General features: G+C 37.2%; 1 protein-coding gene across 2 annotated transcripts in view; it reads right to left on the bottom strand.

Annotated features, from left to right (window-relative positions):
• LOC106066251 (uncharacterized) overlaps nt 1-17,658 on the bottom strand; it is a 77,959-nt gene extending 60,301 nt beyond the window's left edge. Inside the window, exons 1-2 of one of the 2 annotated variants that reach the window (XM_056035120.1) lie at nt 17,332-17,658; nt 3,125-4,051 (exon numbers count right to left, since the gene is read on the bottom strand). In XM_056035120.1, the coding sequence (XP_055891095.1) occupies nt 3,125-3,244 (120 nt within the window). In that variant the 5' untranslated portion in view covers nt 3,245-4,051; nt 17,332-17,658. The remainder of the gene's footprint in view (nt 1-3,124; nt 4,052-17,331) is intronic. The other variant, XM_056035122.1, reaches the window with a different exon arrangement.
• Nucleotides 17,659-18,647: the final 989 nt, after the last annotated feature.

Raw genomic sequence — 18,647 nt, 5'->3', positions numbered from 1 at the left:
GATAGATAGATGAATAGATGGATAAATAGACATACAGATTGACAGATAGACATATAGATGGATAGATAGATAGATAGATAGATAGATTTTGAGTAAGCTACATAGGCGACCCATAATATCTCCCCACCTCCTCTTTTGTATCCAGTTTTTCTGTGAATTGTATTTTATCTCCACTATATCGCTGAAAAAATAATTCTGTATATACTGTCTTCCATTTGTACGTATTATGGTATTCTAAATTTAGATTATGTAATGATGCAATAGTTCTATAGTCTGAATAAATGTTATTTTTACTACATGCATTCAAAATATATTACTGTCTTCGTAAACCACATTTTTAACTTTAAAAAAAAGTAGATACATATTCCATTTGTCTGCACAAAATCATACATCATAATATAATGCACACGGTAATTAACGATAAGATTTGTACTATATCTTTGATATCATTAGATTAGGATCCTTGAGTGTCTAACAAATAAAATAGAGGCGAAGCACCTAACGATTCATGATTACTGAGAAAGCCAGGAGCCAGTAATTGGCTCTTCATTTACCTCCCTTACTCCATAAAGAGTTCCCTCCCTCCCACCCATTATCTAACAAGAGGCTCACTTACATACGGTCGCTTCGGAGACAACGCCTCCATTGACCCTGACCCCAACACAGACTGGTAAGGGGCTTGACGAGGGACGCCTCAAAGTATTCCTTCATAACTGCCATTGTTGCACGAGAACCTTTAATTACATTCCCGTCAAGTGCAATGAGCTCGGTACTGCGGTAGCCCACAAGAGGCTAAGCTCGGTAAACCTTGTGGAGGAGCATTAGTTTGTTATGGCTGCTGACTAATTCGGATCGAATATGAACCGAATACTGTTTTATAGACGTACAACGTCAACACCATGATTAGAGATGTTGTTAATACCGAAGTTGTATCAGTGGCTTCAACATATGAACTTTTAGATCTACCACTTGTCTTTATTACGTTATGTCTTTAATTCTATACATAAGTCAACCAATCAATGTATATATATATATTTATATATATATATATATATATAGATATATATATATATTTATATATATATATATATATATATATATATATATATATATATATATATATATATATATATAGAGAGAGAGAGAGAGAGAGAGAGAGAGAGAGAGAGAGAGAGAGAGAGAAAGACAGACAGACAGGCAGATAGACAGACAGACAGACAGACAGACAGAGGCAGATAGAGAGACAGACAGAGACAGATAGAGAGAGAGACACACACACACACAGACAGAGACAGATAGAGAGAGAGAGAGAGAGAGAGAGAGAAAGTAAGAGAGAGGCAGAGACAGACAGACAGAGACAGATAGAGAGAGAGAGAGAGAGAGAGAGAAAGTAAGAGAGAGAGACAGAGACAGACAGAGACAGATAGACAGAGAGAGAGCGAAAGTAAGAGAGGGAGAGAGAGAAAAAGAGAACAAGAAAGAAGGAGAGAGAAAGAATGAGAGAGAGAAAGAAAGAGAGAGAGAGATTAGATTAACATTGTTCAGGCCTATTGCCAATGACAGCACTAAGATATAAAAAAGGGAGGGAGAGAAAAGCAAACATATTACATCTGTGTGTGTTTATGTTTACATAAGAATATATAAGGCGGGACTTCTTGTCATTTGTCTTCTGTTTCCAAACTTTCTTCGCATGCATGCAGACAAAGCGTTGACAATAGTTTGTACATATTTGTATGTTCCCGTGCAGACACTAGTTATGCATGTAGAACTAAAGGTTTGGACACGGGACTTAACAAGAAGTATATGCAAGTGGTCGGTTGGTCGAGAGAGTATCTCGAATTCGAATCTATTTTAGAATTTGCGTTCATTTCTAAGAGAAGCAGTAACAAGATCATATAATCGTTATGCTAGCAATATTTTACTCTAGTTAAATTTGGTTACAGAAACAGGAGAACTAATAACTAAGCATGACCTTCAACCTATAGGTCAATTCTTTTTTTTTTGTGTCCTAAAATGTTTTTTTTTTTTTTTTTTAGCAAGAACCGAAAAAAATATGTCCAAGAAAAAGCATGCACATTGCCTAAACAAAGAGATAAAACAGGTTTCTTCAACAATATGTTAACTTCTATTATCCCCCTTTGTTTATTTAACAACAAGTAGGTTTATTTGACTGCGATAATAAATGACCAATCTCAGGTGTAAGCGATCATAGCCTATCTATTTTAAAGGGGTGACAGCTTACAAGAGTAACAACCCTTTGGTCGCTCCCCCCCCCCCCTCATTTAATCAAATTTAGGTATCATCTCCCTTTGTTCATTTTTTCTTTAATAAACATCCACAAGCCTCACCCCTTTCAAGAAGTACATAAGAAATTAAGAATAAAATGTGTATGATGGCCAACTGTATGGTGTTATATAAAATACTAATTTTGCAGGATATATTATGTATGAGTGGGTGGTATAAATCACTTTGGCAACATAAATGAGAAAATTAGAAGATTCGAGTTCGAATCTCGAATGCATACCAATTTTCAATTGGAGAAATTCACCCAAGTAGAGTTGTATTTCCTAAAGGCAGCACGGTAACCTTCTCCCAGATACTCCTTTCCAACAAGACCACAAAAGAATAAACACACACACACACATATATATATATATATATATAAGACGCGCTATATAACAGCAACAATAATAATAATTATCCGCAGGACGTGGATCTAATAAGAGACTGAAAGAGAAGGCGCGGTGTGATAAAACAAAAGATTTTTAGTTAGGTCAAGTCGCAGCCATTGTTTTAAAAAATAAGTAGTACAGCACCTCTTTTAGATCTCGCGATCTGTGGGGAAGATGATGTAAAGGTCATCTGTTTCTCTGGACCATGGTTAACGAGGGTGTGATGTAGCCACTGCAACGACCAACCGCTTTTTCAAAACTAAAGTCAGGTACCTATTATAGTTGGGTGGACTCATGGGCGCCCTAAAAATCACGAATGTCGAAATCCTAGTTTTCACAGGGATTCGAACCCAAGAAATCCCGGCTCAGTAGTCAAGTGCTTTACCACTCAACCATCACGCCCCCACGGTTAAAAAATAAATCGAAAAGAAAAAAAAAAAACTTCTACTCACCCTCACATCTTCGTTACTGTTTCCGAAGGAGGTCGCAGACTCACCGTCCCCTGCGGACCTGACGGGCCTCACCATAATGGAGGCGTACGGCCGGACGGGAGTGGTATAAATAGATGTCATCGTTGCGACTTATTCCGCTCCAATCAGTGCTGAGCCTGTGTAAGCCTCATCTACAACATCACAATGGTGAAATCACGCGTATTACAATTTACAGCTACATCTCAATTCCGGTAAAGACGCCGGGGAGTGGTCAAGCAAAACTTGTTTCCAAATTCCTTGTCAGGTTCGCTTCAGCTTAAACCATTAATCCTTTGTGGAAAATCAAACACTGGAAAACGCCTCTTAATTGATTATATATTCATGATATCAAAACCAATCTTATAATCTGCCCGCAAGCCAATAAAAACAGTCCATGTGAAAACCCTTTGATCTATTCTTCTGTAACTTTCTGTTCCAATCTTTCAATTGAAGGACAGTGAAGAAATAACAAAGTTTCGTCGAGAGTAAATTGAATCACTCTATTTTTTAATGACGTCATTATTTATTTTCTCAGTTTACCTTTTCCTTGATAGCGAGTAGCTCGCTATGATTCGATGACAGCCAATCATTTTCTTTTCCAACCTTCACACTTTTGTTAACAAAGATGGTAGGCTTACATCAAGGGTGCCCCCGACACAACGATGGCCTCGTGACTAGTTGCTAGGTAGATCCGTCCCAAGGATGTCAGTTGCCTCTCGCTGGGAGACTATTTAACACATTATTTGCGTTTCTCGTTTTAGGGACATTCCTTCTACGATTAAGATTAGCTGTTTTTTTTTTTTTTAGGTCAGCTTGTGTGTTTGCTGACTAAAAACGAAGTCAATAGGAGGCGGTCACATCAGGTCTTAATGCTTGTACTGCGTGATTCCTAAAGTTGTTCTTCTCTGCCTGTTGCGAGACAAAATATGAATTCGTTAACAGAGAAAAAAAAGTGATAAATGACTAAGCAAGCGTGATAAAGAGATTGTCAATTCGCGGTTTGTGAATAGTTCGCGCGGTAGGTAATCGCTAGTAAGAAATTGTGGTGTCCCACCTTGCGTCTCTTTTCTGAACTGGTTGACTCACTGTAGGATCAAAGCAAGAGCTCTTGGTTTGTTGAGGCTTTCACTGTGAATGGTTGTATGCTTTATACATATGAAACGTGCCATTATAATGTAGCATTACGAGGCTCATAACATATCGGCAGTTGTAGACAACCCTCACCACTTGGCGTGGGGGGGGGGGGGGTGAATGGGGGAGTGAGGTGTCAGTAGCCATGACTGTGTATCAATGTCACGACAATGTCATTCACCTTTTGCTCTGTCCAAACCGAGAATGAATCACTCTACACAAGTGTCATCTAACATGTCATTTAGAAGCATACTAAGAGAGGGGGAAAAAAAGGGGGGGGGTCTCGTTATTGAAGATGTACTTATCATTTTCTCTCCCCCCCCCTTTTTTTTTCTTCCCACCCCGCGTTAAAAAAAAATTGGTACACACATGCCTGCAGTGACATACCTCAATTGTCGAGTGTTTGAACGCTGGAGCTCAGAGTGGCTTCCCCTCTGAGACGGGACGAATCGGTTGCTATGGTGACTAATGCTGTTTACGCTGATAAATTTGAAAAAAAAAATGTACAAAGATAAACCAAGAGACGATTCACCAAGCCCATCAATCTTAAAAGCGATATAGAAATAGTAATACACCATTAAACTTTTTTGGGGAGAGCTTATGCTTTTTCTACGGGCTTACGCCTCTTTTTGAGGGGGCTTCATGCCTCATTTTGTTTTTTTCCAGCCTTATACCGTTTTGTTTAGGTGGACATCTACATCTGATATTGATTGTTTCTGATTACGATCGGGGAGATGGAAGTCCATCAAGGCCGGCCTTAGGCATTGGCAAACTAGGCTGCCTTCTTGGGCCTCCGATTGTTTGGGGCCTCGAACAGGACTCAAGACGAATCTTTTAGAGAAGAAATAGCGAAACGTGTGCCCAACGTTATAGCGTAATTTCAGTTTTTGGCTGTTTTTTTTTTTTTTTTTTTAATTGGGACCACCAAATTCATAACGCCTAGGGCCTCAAATTATGTAAGGCCGGCCGTACCACCATGAAACATCTTGTCTTTTCATTCAATCTATATAATTTGTTTTATTTTTTTTTTAATCAAACTGTCCATGCTGTTAATGAGCTCTAGATCAAATGAAAATCCATTTCAGTTTTTATTTCATTAGTTTGATAAATTATTAAATCAGGGCATGGTGGACAACTTGTTTCGTTTTTCGCGCCATATAAATCTCCAACGTCTCACGGACTTCTTCACCAAAAAAGTCCAACTGGAACCATGAGGGAAGACGTTTCAAGAGGCCGGATATAGCCCGCGGGCCATAGGTTGGAAACTACTGACTTGTAGCTACGCTGTCAAAGAATATTACATTTTTTTTTTAAAGCGAAACCTTTATAGATTGTGAATCCATCAAAGAAGAATAAAAACTTTTATTACACTGTGATTCAAAACAGTCACGCCTAGAGCTTGGCTCTTTAGCAGACTATTTGAAAACAAATCGTGAAATGTTTCCTGTGCTGCATCTGTACATTCCTTTCAACATAATCCGATCAAGCAAACCTTACAATAAATAAAAAAAAAACGGGACTCGGATACATTGTACTCTGTGAGTCCAATCAATAAAGTGACCTCTAATCTGGTTTTTATTAAACTCAATGATCAATAGTTTTGGGGGTTTTTTTGGCCCTCCCCTCCCTGTTTTTCTTCTTCGGAATGTACATATACGTAAACTCATATGTATTACATGTATTAATAACAATACCAATAACAATACGGCCTAGTGTGTGAGGCCAAAGATGAAAAGAACAGTGCAAGTACTTCACGAGGCTACCGAGGCCAGGCCGTGACTCTTGGGGTCTTTAAGAGGATCTGAGTGATACGAGCTTTGTTAAGAGTTCTCTGGATGTCTCTTTCAGAAGAGACTCAAACAAGCAAAATATAAGAAATACTTTTAAAAAAAAAAGGGGGGGGGGCTTATCATAGGGAGAGAGCTCTACATTTACAGCTACATATATCTCAATGCTGTAAGATTTATTTCCTTTTTAATATCAAACAAAATTAATTAATTATCACTATTTTTTGATCGATTCGTGTTTTGTCAGGGACAATGAATAATTGTGCAAAAGTTTCAACATGATCCGAGAATGGGAAGTGGGAGAAATAACGTGTTCAAAATTTGTACCAGACAGACAGAGTTGAGTTGATATAAGCTTTGTATTAATCTGACCTTTTTTTTTAACATTCACTGCAAAGAACCCATATACATGATCTAGAACCTTACGAGCATGAACTCTTTCAACAATTAATTCCAAAGTATCACTAAATAGATAATGGAGTTTAAAAAAAAAAAGTAACTACAGTGTGATACGCTGTTCTAAAATTGTGTAATAAAATGCATTATGTCTATCAGATTCTAGGTTCATTTCCACATTTCATTGTATAGCATAGAAGTGCATGTATTGTTTCGTTTAGCTTGTATGAAGATTATGTGTGAACACTGCTTTTAGATTTCTCTCGTCTGCTGGCAACTGGCAATAAAAATAAGTGACTAATAGTCAAGTCCCTTAGTCTGATAACTAGACGTCAATACGATATTATTAGAGAATAGTGATACAAGTAACACGCGAATACAATCTATCAACGGACACAGAAACTGACAAACTATTTGCGAAATATAAACAAGATACATTGACATGTCAATAGTTGTATAAAATAATAGAGATCTATTATGCAAACTGACGAATACAAATGTAATGATTCAATAGGCTGGCGCGTAGCTTAATCGGGAATTTCTGTAGTGACGCGACGATAGATTAAAAAACATAACTCGAATTAGCTAAGAGACGAAAAAAGAGACAAGATAAGAGACTCTACTATATAATTAATGTTATGTGGTCGGTAATGGTATAGAAGTAAAGAAATAGTAAAAACCAAGATAGAATAACACCCCAGACCCAGTTTCAACTAGAACGACACGCAACACATTACATCGTCGGACAAAGTGACAAACTCTTTGCTGAATATTTGACAAATTAACAGTTGCAATACGTATAGCCTAAATGGGCGACAACTACCGGTAGGGCCGGACTTGTAGGAGACTACATCTGAATTTTTTTGACTATCACCCAATATGTGAGTGAAAGCATTTGAGTTAGAGGCGTTTGGCCAATCAGTGAATAGAATCGATAGGCTGAGATTTCGGATTGAAAGGCGATTACTGATGCTGAGAAAACGGATACAGTTTAATGACTGAATATTATTTAGAACTAATGATAAATAGCTTTGTAATGTGTGACCTGCCCAACTCATTTGGATCAAGTTGTGACGATTCTGTTTTTAGTGTCGATTTGTGACAATTTTATGATTGTGTTTACATATACAATGCTTTGTGGCAAAAACAGACTAAAATGACTAAAACACTTTGAAGAAACTTCTATATTCTTTTTTTCTTTATTCTTTTAATGAATGCCTTAAAAAAATTAATGCAGCATGGATGCCTTCAAAACATTAATTCAATAATTCACTGCAGCACTACTTGACATAGGTCTATATTCTTACAAAACCACTGAAATAATAAATCCACAACATAACATCCCTTAAATATGCTGTTACGACTAAACGAAGGAGATTTTTATATTCACTGACATTTGACTTCGAAGAATGAAGTACCCAAAGACTAGGTCACTAGCGGGATGGAAGAAAGACCCAACAACAATGTCACTATACACACACCGTTCCTCAAATGGTTCGTTTTAAGGTTGATACCAGCACGGCTAATGTGGAACAGAGAAGAAATATGTGGATTTTTTACCCCGGTGTGTTCGGCCTTCGGCTTCGCCTCTAACCCGAGCGTCTTAGCATCTGAGCCATCAGTCAAAGGGACGAAACTTCTGCTTGGATCCCTCCCAGAGAATAGTCCAGGCAGGAGGGGGGTCTCCATGGCTATAGTGTTCCAAGAGTTGTCGACTCCACCCTGAGGACAATTACAAAGAAGAATCTCTCTCCCACCCCCCCCTCTCTCTCTCTCTCTCCTTCTCTATATCTCCCTCTATCTCTTATTCTACATGTTTTATTTCTCTTTTTCCAATATATTCTCTTGTTCACACTACTAGTTTATCTCTCCTTCTTTCCTCTCTATTTATCTCTCTTTCTTTCTCTCGACCACTTTTTCTTACAAATCATAAGGGCACGTGTTAAAAACTAATACTAACAATAAAATATTTTATGACGTTTACAAAAACTATTTTTTTTAAGAAGTAGTGAAACAAAATGTAAAGGTTCATTTTGAGCCAGCTGATTGAAGAAAGATATACTTTGTCATAGCCAATCAAATACATTGTCTATGCATAAGAAGAAGAATAAAAAAAATATAAGCAAAATTTTTAAAAAATCCTTTTAAAAAAACAACAACAAAGCAATCTAAAGGGGAAGAACTCTGTCCTTAAAACTTTGTCTACCAATATTATACACGCTATTTCCTTAATTCGATATCAAACAAAATAATTAATTACCAATAATTAATTGACTAATTGAGTATTTTTGTTTATTGATTAATATTTTGCTAGCTACAATAAATAATTGTTTAAAGTATCAACTTGATCAGAGAAGGCGTGAAAAAGAAATAGCGTTAACAATTATTCAATGGGACTAAACTCAACAAATTTAGCAATATCTGTGAATACTGAAGTATTGTCTTTTTTTTTTTTTTTTTTTTTTGAAGATTCGTGTTTTGTCTATGTCAATGAATAATTGTGCGAAGTTTCAGCTTGATCAGAGAATGTGTGTGGGAGAAATAACGAGCATACACTTTTTACCAGACAGACAGACAGAGTAAGTTAATATAAGCTTTGTAAAAAAAAAATCACATGCATTTATTTACTCACTGTCTGTTTATGATATTTTGATCACTCAGCAATAATAACGTAACTAATAATATTTGAGTTTTACTTGTATGTGTAATGATAACAGCATGAATGTCTCCGCAGGGTGCTCGTACTCAGGCCTCGCATAACTCGAGGGCACAAAGCAGGGGATCAAGGAGTCCAGACACCAACGAGTTTGTTCAAATGGCTTTTCAAGTAGGATTCTTCAGATAGAGAAATGAGTAAATAACTAATCTCTCAAAACTGGTCTTTGGGAGAAAGCCTCTCCACAGGTCAAAGGAACTCAAGAGGCCTCGCCACGTATCTTTAGAACAAAAGCAGGAATGTAAGAAAAAAATAGGGTATACAATAACGATCCATTTGGAGATGTAGTGAAGTTCGAGATAAAGTCATCTTTTTTTTTTTTGAGGGGTCAAACCGAGTTGAAATGAAATGGTCACATTAGGTAAACCAAAAAGTCCTATATCACTGCAAGTCACATCTTTTTTAGTCAAGTAATATTTAATAATGGCATGATTTGAGTAGGATGTCAAAAAAATATACAACTATAAATTACTACATGAAACATATTAGCATTGCGTGATGCAAGGATAGTATATTTTATACATTACTTGATAGTTATATATACATTTTGAGCGTCTATTCAGACAAATATCTGGAAAACATAACAAGACGGTATCTATGAGAAAGAAAAGTAATGTTCCCCTTTCAGACCATGCGATCTATGCCCCGGAAGATGTAAAGGTCATCTGTTTCTGTGGCCTATGGTTAACGTGGGTGTCATCAGTGACGTAGCTAGGGTGGGGAGGGGGGGAGGGGGAGAATTTGAAAATACCCCGGGCCCCCACTTGAGGGGATATCCCAAATGAATTTGTTTTTTTTACATTAAATATCAAATGTTATGCTAAATGCAAGGGCCCCCAAAGAGGTCAAACCCCCCGGGCACCCAAGTGATGGAAAATAGTTACGCCCCTGGTTGTCACAACGACCAACCGCATTTTTTTTACCTTTGCTTATCCCCAAATATTGTAAGGTACCCATTAGAGCTGGGTAGACTCAGAGGCACGCGAAGATCCCGAAATTAAACATCCAGGTCTTCACCAGGATTCAAACCCCCGGTTCGGAAGCCAAGTGCCTAACCTCTCAGCCACCGCGCCTATGATATCTATGAAATTCCTACAACACTCCCGTGAAAAAATACCATATAAAGTATATCCAAGTAACATTCTCGATGAAAAAGATCCCGCCAAAAATTGCTATGCACAAGTTGGAGGTCTATAATACTATACCTTTGAGCGAGAAGCTGAAATCCTTTAAAACTGGGGGAGATAATCCAAAAATCACACGTTCACGCACACACGTAAATATATAGAGAGTCAATAGAGACAGATGTATTTGAAAATTTCACCAACAAAGATATAGCACAAGCACAGAAAATAACTTGCTGGGTTTACACGATCGATTGACCAAGTCTTTGTTCAAATCATTACGTGATTTAGGAAGAGAGAAATAAAAAAAAAGATGTGCGGTGCGCGTGTGTGTGGGTGGGGGGGGGGAGGGGGTTAATACCGCTGTGTGTAGTCTCTGTAGTATTAGTTGGTGGAGGCTGGCAGCAGCGGGCAGGCGAGCAATGCGAACAGCCTCAACACGACAAATCGATGTCCGGCACAGGGACTTCATTGTCCAGTTCTTTGTTCATTTTTCTCCTTCATTAAAAGAAAAAAAAAAGAAATAAAGAGAGAGAGAAGGAGAGAGAAGGAACGTCGAAGGGAAGGTCTAAAGGAGGAGCCCTGATTATCCTTGTCTTTGGTTTCATAGTCGATGAGGATGACATCATGGGAAACGGAGCTAAAAATAGCTCAGATGATCCAATCCAGCATTTTACGCGTTTCTCTTCAATTTATGTACACCCGTTTTAAAACAAAGTCTTCTTTTTATACCCATTTTAAAATAAAGACATCTTTTTGGTCAATCAAAATTTTAAGCACCTGAAAGAGGAAATGATGAAAAAGATATAATGTATAGAACTATGAACAATTTCTTTTTCTGAACAAAGCTATCACATTTTTCAAAAACATTAATGTTTCTTGGAAGTTTTTGAACATATTACAATGAATAGTGTAAATGATCATGAACTATATACAATTTCTCAATAACCTTGACTATGCATCAGTAAAAATATATATATATATAATTTGTATAAATAAATTTGATTCTGTTGAAAATAAATCCTAAACGCTTAAAAACGAACGGAAAATATATGTATAATGTAACTAGAGGTATTTTAAGTGAACACAACTGCAACAAATTATTTTTTTTGTTTAAACCATGAAGGATAGACTGATATCATCATTACGGGACAGTTGTTTTTTCATCAATTTTTCCAGTGGCTTCTACAAATCAACGTAGCCAACACTCTATTTAGTCCCGACTATTTTTTCTTTATATTTTTATTAATACGCTCAACATAAAAGGAAACAATACGGGTTTTCCCCAAGGGAAATACGTATAATGGGAGTGGGGGGAGGGGGAGCAGGTAATGTTACCGGAATTACCCCCCCCCCCCTTTTTTTTTTTTTTACTTGACAGACCCTGCACTTGCACTTGTATATTACAACCTAGATTAAATCTAGCTGTTTGCATTGGGCTTGCAGGGCTGCACATAATAAACAGCTGCGGGCGGTCTATGTATTTTTACTAATGAATTACGTTTAGGAGATCAAAGCGATGTTGACAAGACCCAGGGCCTTGGGCAAAGGCAAAGTAGGCAGTCGCCTATGGCCTTAGATTGGTGGGGGGGGGGGCGCTCGTACATGATAAAAACATTAAGAAACTTGTTTCAAATCTCAAATGTAGCAGTACAGTAGGACACTTACGTCTAGTAGGGGCTAGCTCTAAATCTCTATTATGACTCAATGTTTATTGACAAATGGTTACATCTACTTGTTAGGCTACTTATAACAGAAGACTTTTGTTGTCGTTGTTTTTTTCTGATTTTTTAAAATTTAATTTTATGTTTTCTGGGTTTATTTTTATTTTTATATTTCACTTGAGGAAACCAAATTAATTTTGCCTAAGGCCTCCAATTCCCCACGGCCGGTCCTGCCCCTGCTTTACCTTTCTTGACAACTCCTTTCCAAATTTCCTTGTCTGGCTCTCGCACAATTTCTAAATCTACGTCGTCGGGTGAAGAAAATCGTAACTATGTAAAACAAAAAAGGAACGACTTCTGCGAGCGAATTATTGAATGTTGTAGCTTGTAAGCAGACAGGAGCAGAGATTTGATTGGCTCGTGTTAGCCTGACATATAAGCACTTGCATGCTATGTTATTAGGGGCCTCACTGTAGGCCCTATTCGTGTTTGTGAGTGCCCCAGTTGTGTGAACGTGCACTTAAACTTAAGTACCCCTTTCAGACCTTCAGACCATTAACGAGGGTGCCATGTGGCCAGCACAACGAACAGCCACCTTTGCTTTCCCCCAACTGATGTCAGGTACCATTAGAGTTAAGTAGATTCAGAAACACCTTTTACTTAACTCTTTCTCTCCGTTATTATTTAACACGTTCTGATAAAATCAACGTTGGTATCGTCAATTAGGAGAGAAAGAGTTAAAAGACTTAGTATAAATGCTAATTATATTTCTTTTTACGTAGTAATTATTGTATTGTACAACTGTAGAAGATATTTGGTCTAAAAAGAGTGGTATTGACCCATGCATGCCAAAAGGCCACCTACACTCGCAGTGATGAAATGAAAGCTGGAGCTTTTTCTATAGGTACTTTTTTAAAATCAACTCAATGGAGGCTCGAAGTCTCTACATAAAAAGCCAATAAGTTGGCAAATCGTCCGTGTCAAAAAAAAAAATTGCAGACAAAGCCTTTGTCAGTGTTGATTTTTTCAAAGTAAGTAGGTCACAGCTCGGTTCGCTTATCTACGTGAAATACTGCACTTTTCTTATTGATTAGAATTAAAAAACAAAACAAGTATGTTTATTATTATTGTTATTATTATTATTATTATTATTATTATTATATTGTTAGAAACTAATGAGTATTCATTGGCGCTGCCAGGGTCGAGTTTCGTTAAAGGGAAACAAAATTCATTGTCCCTTTCAGTTTCCACTGAGGAATTTTCTGGTGCAGTACCGCCCTCTGACAGGCAACGAGAAAGTTCCTAGGAATGTTAAGGGCCTTGAAGGTATCTGTGAGGTCAGTTATTATTATTATTATGTTAGAAATGAACGAGTAGTCATTCTCTGGCGCTGCCAAGGTCGAGTTTCGTTAAAGGGAAACAAAATTCATCGTAGTCCCTTTATCAGTTTCTACCGAGGAATTTTCTGGTGATGTGGCAGGTCTGCAGTAGTACCGCCCTCTGACAGGCAACGAGAATGTTCCTAGGATTGCCAAGGGCCTTGAAGGTATCTGTGAGGTCAGTTGTTACTTTCCCCTCGGTTGATATGACAATGGGGTATATTGTTGTTTTAGATAATTTCCATAAACTCAATCTCCAAGCCTTGGTTCCCATATTTTCGTTGTTTTTCTATCTCAGTTTTTCTTAAATTATAAGACAATGGTACGGCGATATCAATAATGGTAGCGTCTTTTTCTTTTTTATCGACGAGCAGCAGATCAGGGCGATTAAAATCTACCGTTTTGTCGGTCAAGTTAGGCCTGTCCCAGTATAGGATTTAACTTTCATTCTTTGGTACCATCGGGGTCGAGCTTTGTTAAGGGGAAACATTGTAGTCCCCTGAAGTGTCCCCTGAGGAAATTTCTGACAATGCCGCAGTACTGCCCTATCAGCCCTATGACAGGTAACGAGGATATTCTTAGAGTTGCTTAGAGCTTCGAATGTGTTTTCGAGGTCAGTTCTCACTGTCCCTCGGTTGATATAACACCCATGTATACTGTTATTTTAGATAACTTCCATTAACTCAGAGGCGCCCTAAAATACCGAAATTCAAAATCCCAGTCATCACCGAGATTCGAGAACAGGACCCCAGGTTCAAAAGCAAAACGCTTAATCACTCAGCCACTTCGCCACCATTATTACTATTATGTTGTATTATTACAATCAGTGCTTTTTTGTGACGGTACGCACCGGTACGGCGTACCGTCACCGTTTTCAATGTGGGTAAAAAAAAAAGACTTTTCTTGTATTTTAACGTTTATTATTAATTTATTAGTAGTTAAAAGTTAGGCAATCCATCACTGAGTACCGGCACTTATATTTTTAACAAAAAAAAAACACTGATTACAATTATTATTATTATTATCGCTACGGTCCTACTATTGTAGAAATAGTTAGATTTTATAGTCGATGATTCTGAACCAAAGGGTAAGAGTTAGAACCTTTGTCGGTCTATTTATTTGTGACACAATAATGGTCACATGTCCACTAAGTTTTTGACCATACACACGTCCTAATCACTGACCATCCTTGTCACCACTGACTCGGAGACAGGGGTTTCTTCTACGTCTGCTGAACACACTGTTAAGGTCTCTCTGGTGTGATTTTATTTACTTTGAAAAAAAAAAACTCTTAACTTTCTTAATTTTTACGCCTTGTACACAAAGTTATGACCCCGTACACATCGTGATTTATCTTGTACACAAAGTTATGACCCCGTACACATCGTGATTTATCTTGTACACAAAGTTATGACCCCGTACACATCGTGATTTATCTTGTACACAAAGTTATGACCCCGTACACATCGTGATTTATCTTGTACACAAAGTTATGACCCCGTACACATCTTGATTTATCTTGTACACAAAGTTATGACCCCGTACACATCTTGATTTATCTTGTACACAAAGTTATGACCCCGTACACATCTTGATTTATCTTGTACACAAAGTTATGACCCCGTACACATCTTGATTTATCTTGTACACAAAGTTATGACCCCGTACACATCTTGATTTATCTTGTACACAAAGTTATGACCCCGTACACATCTTGATTTATCTTGTACACAAAGTTATGACCCCGTACACATCTTGATTTATCTTGTACACAAAGTTATGACCCCGTACACATCGTGATTTATCTTGTACACAAAGTTATGACCCCGTACACATCGTGATTTATCTTGTACACAAAGTTATGACCCCGTACACATCGTGATTTATCTTGTACACAAAGTTATGACCCCGTACACATCGTGATTTATCTTGTACACAAAGTTATGACCCCGTACACATCGTGATTTATCTTGTACACAAAGTTATGACCCCGTACACATCTTGTACACAAAGTTATGACCCCGTACACATCGTGATACATATAGTTGTAAACCAGTTGAAATCGTGGTGTATCTTGTACACAAAGTTATGACCCCGTACACATCGTGATACATATAGTTGTAAACCAGTTGAAATCGTGGTGTATCTTGTACACATAAACAATGAATGCTCTAGACAACGAATACGTTATAATGTCCTTTAAATTAATATTATGCCTTCCAGTAATACTTGTTATGCTGAAAAAACACCACAAAAAAAAAACAACTAGGCACACGAAAAAGATGTCCTATCGGCGAAGACAGCGATAAGAGGACCTCAATTGAGCGCGTGCAATTGCTTTTTCAGCCTCCTCGTTTGTTGCAAAATATATAGGTCGCCGCTGGGTCTCGGAAGCCAAGTATAGATACCGCATTATTTCTTTATATTCTGACCTAAAAAGATGTCTTATTATTATATTGCAATCTTCACTGATACGACTATAATTATAGCGTACTTTTAATTGGTTCCCTTGTGTTGCAACAATTAAAAACGCGAGGTGGAGATTTTCTTAGATCGTCTGCACAGCGAAGACCATTGGCTGGTTTTCCCGTGTTAACTCTTTATCTCCTCATCGACGATCCCATCGTTGATTTGACATCATTAAATTAAATTAAAATTTAATTTTTTAAAACTTGAATATGTGTTAGATAGAAAGAGCATGCATTCCCTTTTAATTCTAGACCAAATAAAACATTTTCTGATAACAAACAAAGCTATTGAAGCTTAATCATAACAGGGGAGTGAAATAGTCATAAGTAAAATGAAGAATTCCTTCGAAACGTGGAAAAATAATAATGGAGAGAAAGAGTGAAATACGCGAGAATTTCCCATCCGACTTTTAACAAAGCTTATATCAACTCATTCCGTCTGTCAGGTACAAATTGTGTGCATTTTATTTCTCCCACTATATAAGTAAAATCCCTAAACTTAGAGACTCTTCAGGACAGAAGACTAAAAATTAAAGTAGCTCTGATACACTAAACAATAATTTACAAATATAAACGCAATAAAATACTAAGAAAGACTCAAGGCACATTCTTATCCCATGTTTCTAGGACAAATTTATACAAGTGCTTCTTTTTCGCTACTGCCATTAGATCATTGGTCGGGTTGTTTGGAAACCAACGACTTAACTGAGTACTATGGGTCTCTAATTAATATGCACGAATAGTTTGATACATGGATATGCGTAGATGTAATTATTTCGGTTAAGAAGATAACGCATAAAAGTTTTGGATTGCATTGTTCTGAACGTCGAATTCCATAGTAATATCTATTTTAATTAACAAAAGTAATCAATCCATATTATATGCAGCTTGCATGACAGTATTTCTTAAATGGCATTTGTGAGAGAAATGTATATACTAAATCTATAAGAAGAAGATCTAGATCTAGATCTAATTACAATATTTTTATACATCTAGTCGTAGATCTATTTGTTCTAGAATTTTGATAATGCAGATCAGTTAGTAGTCAGTTAAGTCTGTTATGTTATTAGCCTACATTCAGTGGCGTAGCTATGATGGGGGGATGGGAGGAATTTGAATTTTACATTAAACATTAAGTATTAGATCTACGTCATTATCTCATGTCATGATGTCGAATGTCAAAATGCAGGGGGATCTAAAGAGGCCAAGCCCTGCATGCCCCCCAAATCCTTTGCTACGCCACTGCCTACATTCTTTAATATTAGATGTCTAGTAGGCTACAACTAGGCTACAAATTTATCAGCTCTAAATCTAATCTAGATTTAAATCTGGATCCCATTTAGATCTCTAGATTTTTGTAGATATAGATCTATAATAATAACATATAATAATATAAATTTAAATGTACTTATGCAGATTAGTTCAACAAGTAAAAAAATATTCGATATAAATAGATTAGAGCTTATTTAATTTTTTTTTTAAGTTAAAGTACTTCTAAGTCTAGTATTACTAAGTATTATTTACCTCATTGTTGTTTTAATCCGATATGAAAAAAAAAAACCCAGACATTATCTAGAAACTCTAGATCCAACTCTAGATATTTGGATCTAGACTCTAAGTCTAGATGTAGTTTTAGATCTTCTAGATTTATTATTAATCCTCACTATCTTGACAATGTTTCCATTTGTTTCTCGTCTGCTAGCCGAAAGTCGGCTGCACTTTCCATTTCCGGTGTTTTTGAACTCTCCCACCATAGAAATAAATACTGGTGACCCTAGTTAGAAAGCCGTCAGTGGATTGATATGGAAATTTTTGTAGGCTAGAATTTTTTTTTATCGACCAGAGGTATGGGAGTGGATGTGTGTGTGTGTGGGGGGGGGGGGGGAGATTCGGATCTAAAGATAGAGTTATTAGATTTCAACCTTGGCCGGTCACAGCCATTCACAGGTTGTCAGTGAGAAGTATCCTCCTATTCTACTGGCTAGGATGAGTGGGGAAAGAACAGGAGCGTTGGTGAGGGGTTAAAGAAAGAACTTATAAAGGGTAAAACACGGGGAAAGGGAGGAGAGACGGAGGCAACAGGTGACACTCTTGAGTCTGTAGTACAATTATTTTGCTGATTTATGGGGACGATTTTTTTATTCGTTCTGTTAAGAAGGCATTTGAGTATACAGGTAAGTAAAAAAAAAAGTCATACAACTGTACAGGTAAGTAAGAAAGTCATTCCTTGTTCGCTGTGACAACGTCTGGCCAGTAGCTCCGCTAGGGAGCAAGAGTTGAAGCAGAGGTCAACACTTGTTTATCAAGCAGGGTCGTCGCATTAAAGGAGGGAATATTTATATTATTTCACTGTTTGCAACAGAAACAAGACATTTTGACACACACACACATTTTTGTTGGTGTCTGAATTGTTTATTACTTTATATATATATACTAGCCGGACATTACCCGCGGCCTGCGGGACTTAGTTTGTGTATTACTAATCTAGTGGATTGTATTTACATCTAAATGTTCCTTTCAAGTTTTTCTCCACATCAAATACTATAGACACGGGTTTACCCGATTTGTTAAACGCTTCTGTAAGATTTAAATTTAGCTATTTAAATGAAAGAAGCGCGAGATGAATGGGATATAAAGTACAATTAAAACATGTTTACCCGAAATGTTAAATGAATGGGATTATAAAGTACGACAGGACGTCTAAATTCGCAGATATAAGGAACGAATTTATGTAAAGATGCTTTTGAAACACAAATTTGAAGGTTAATCAAATAGTTTTGTTCTATAGGGTGCGGGAGGGGAGGAGGTTAAGGGGCACTCTCGTCATCTTTATCGTGGAT

This window comes from Biomphalaria glabrata, chromosome 7 (assembly GCF_947242115.1).
Source record: "Biomphalaria glabrata chromosome 7, xgBioGlab47.1, whole genome shotgun sequence".
In the NCBI taxonomy this organism is placed as follows: domain Eukaryota; kingdom Metazoa; phylum Mollusca; class Gastropoda; family Planorbidae; genus Biomphalaria; species Biomphalaria glabrata.
Note: the sequence above shows the minus strand (reverse complement) of the source record. Positions and strands in the feature narration are given on the sequence as shown.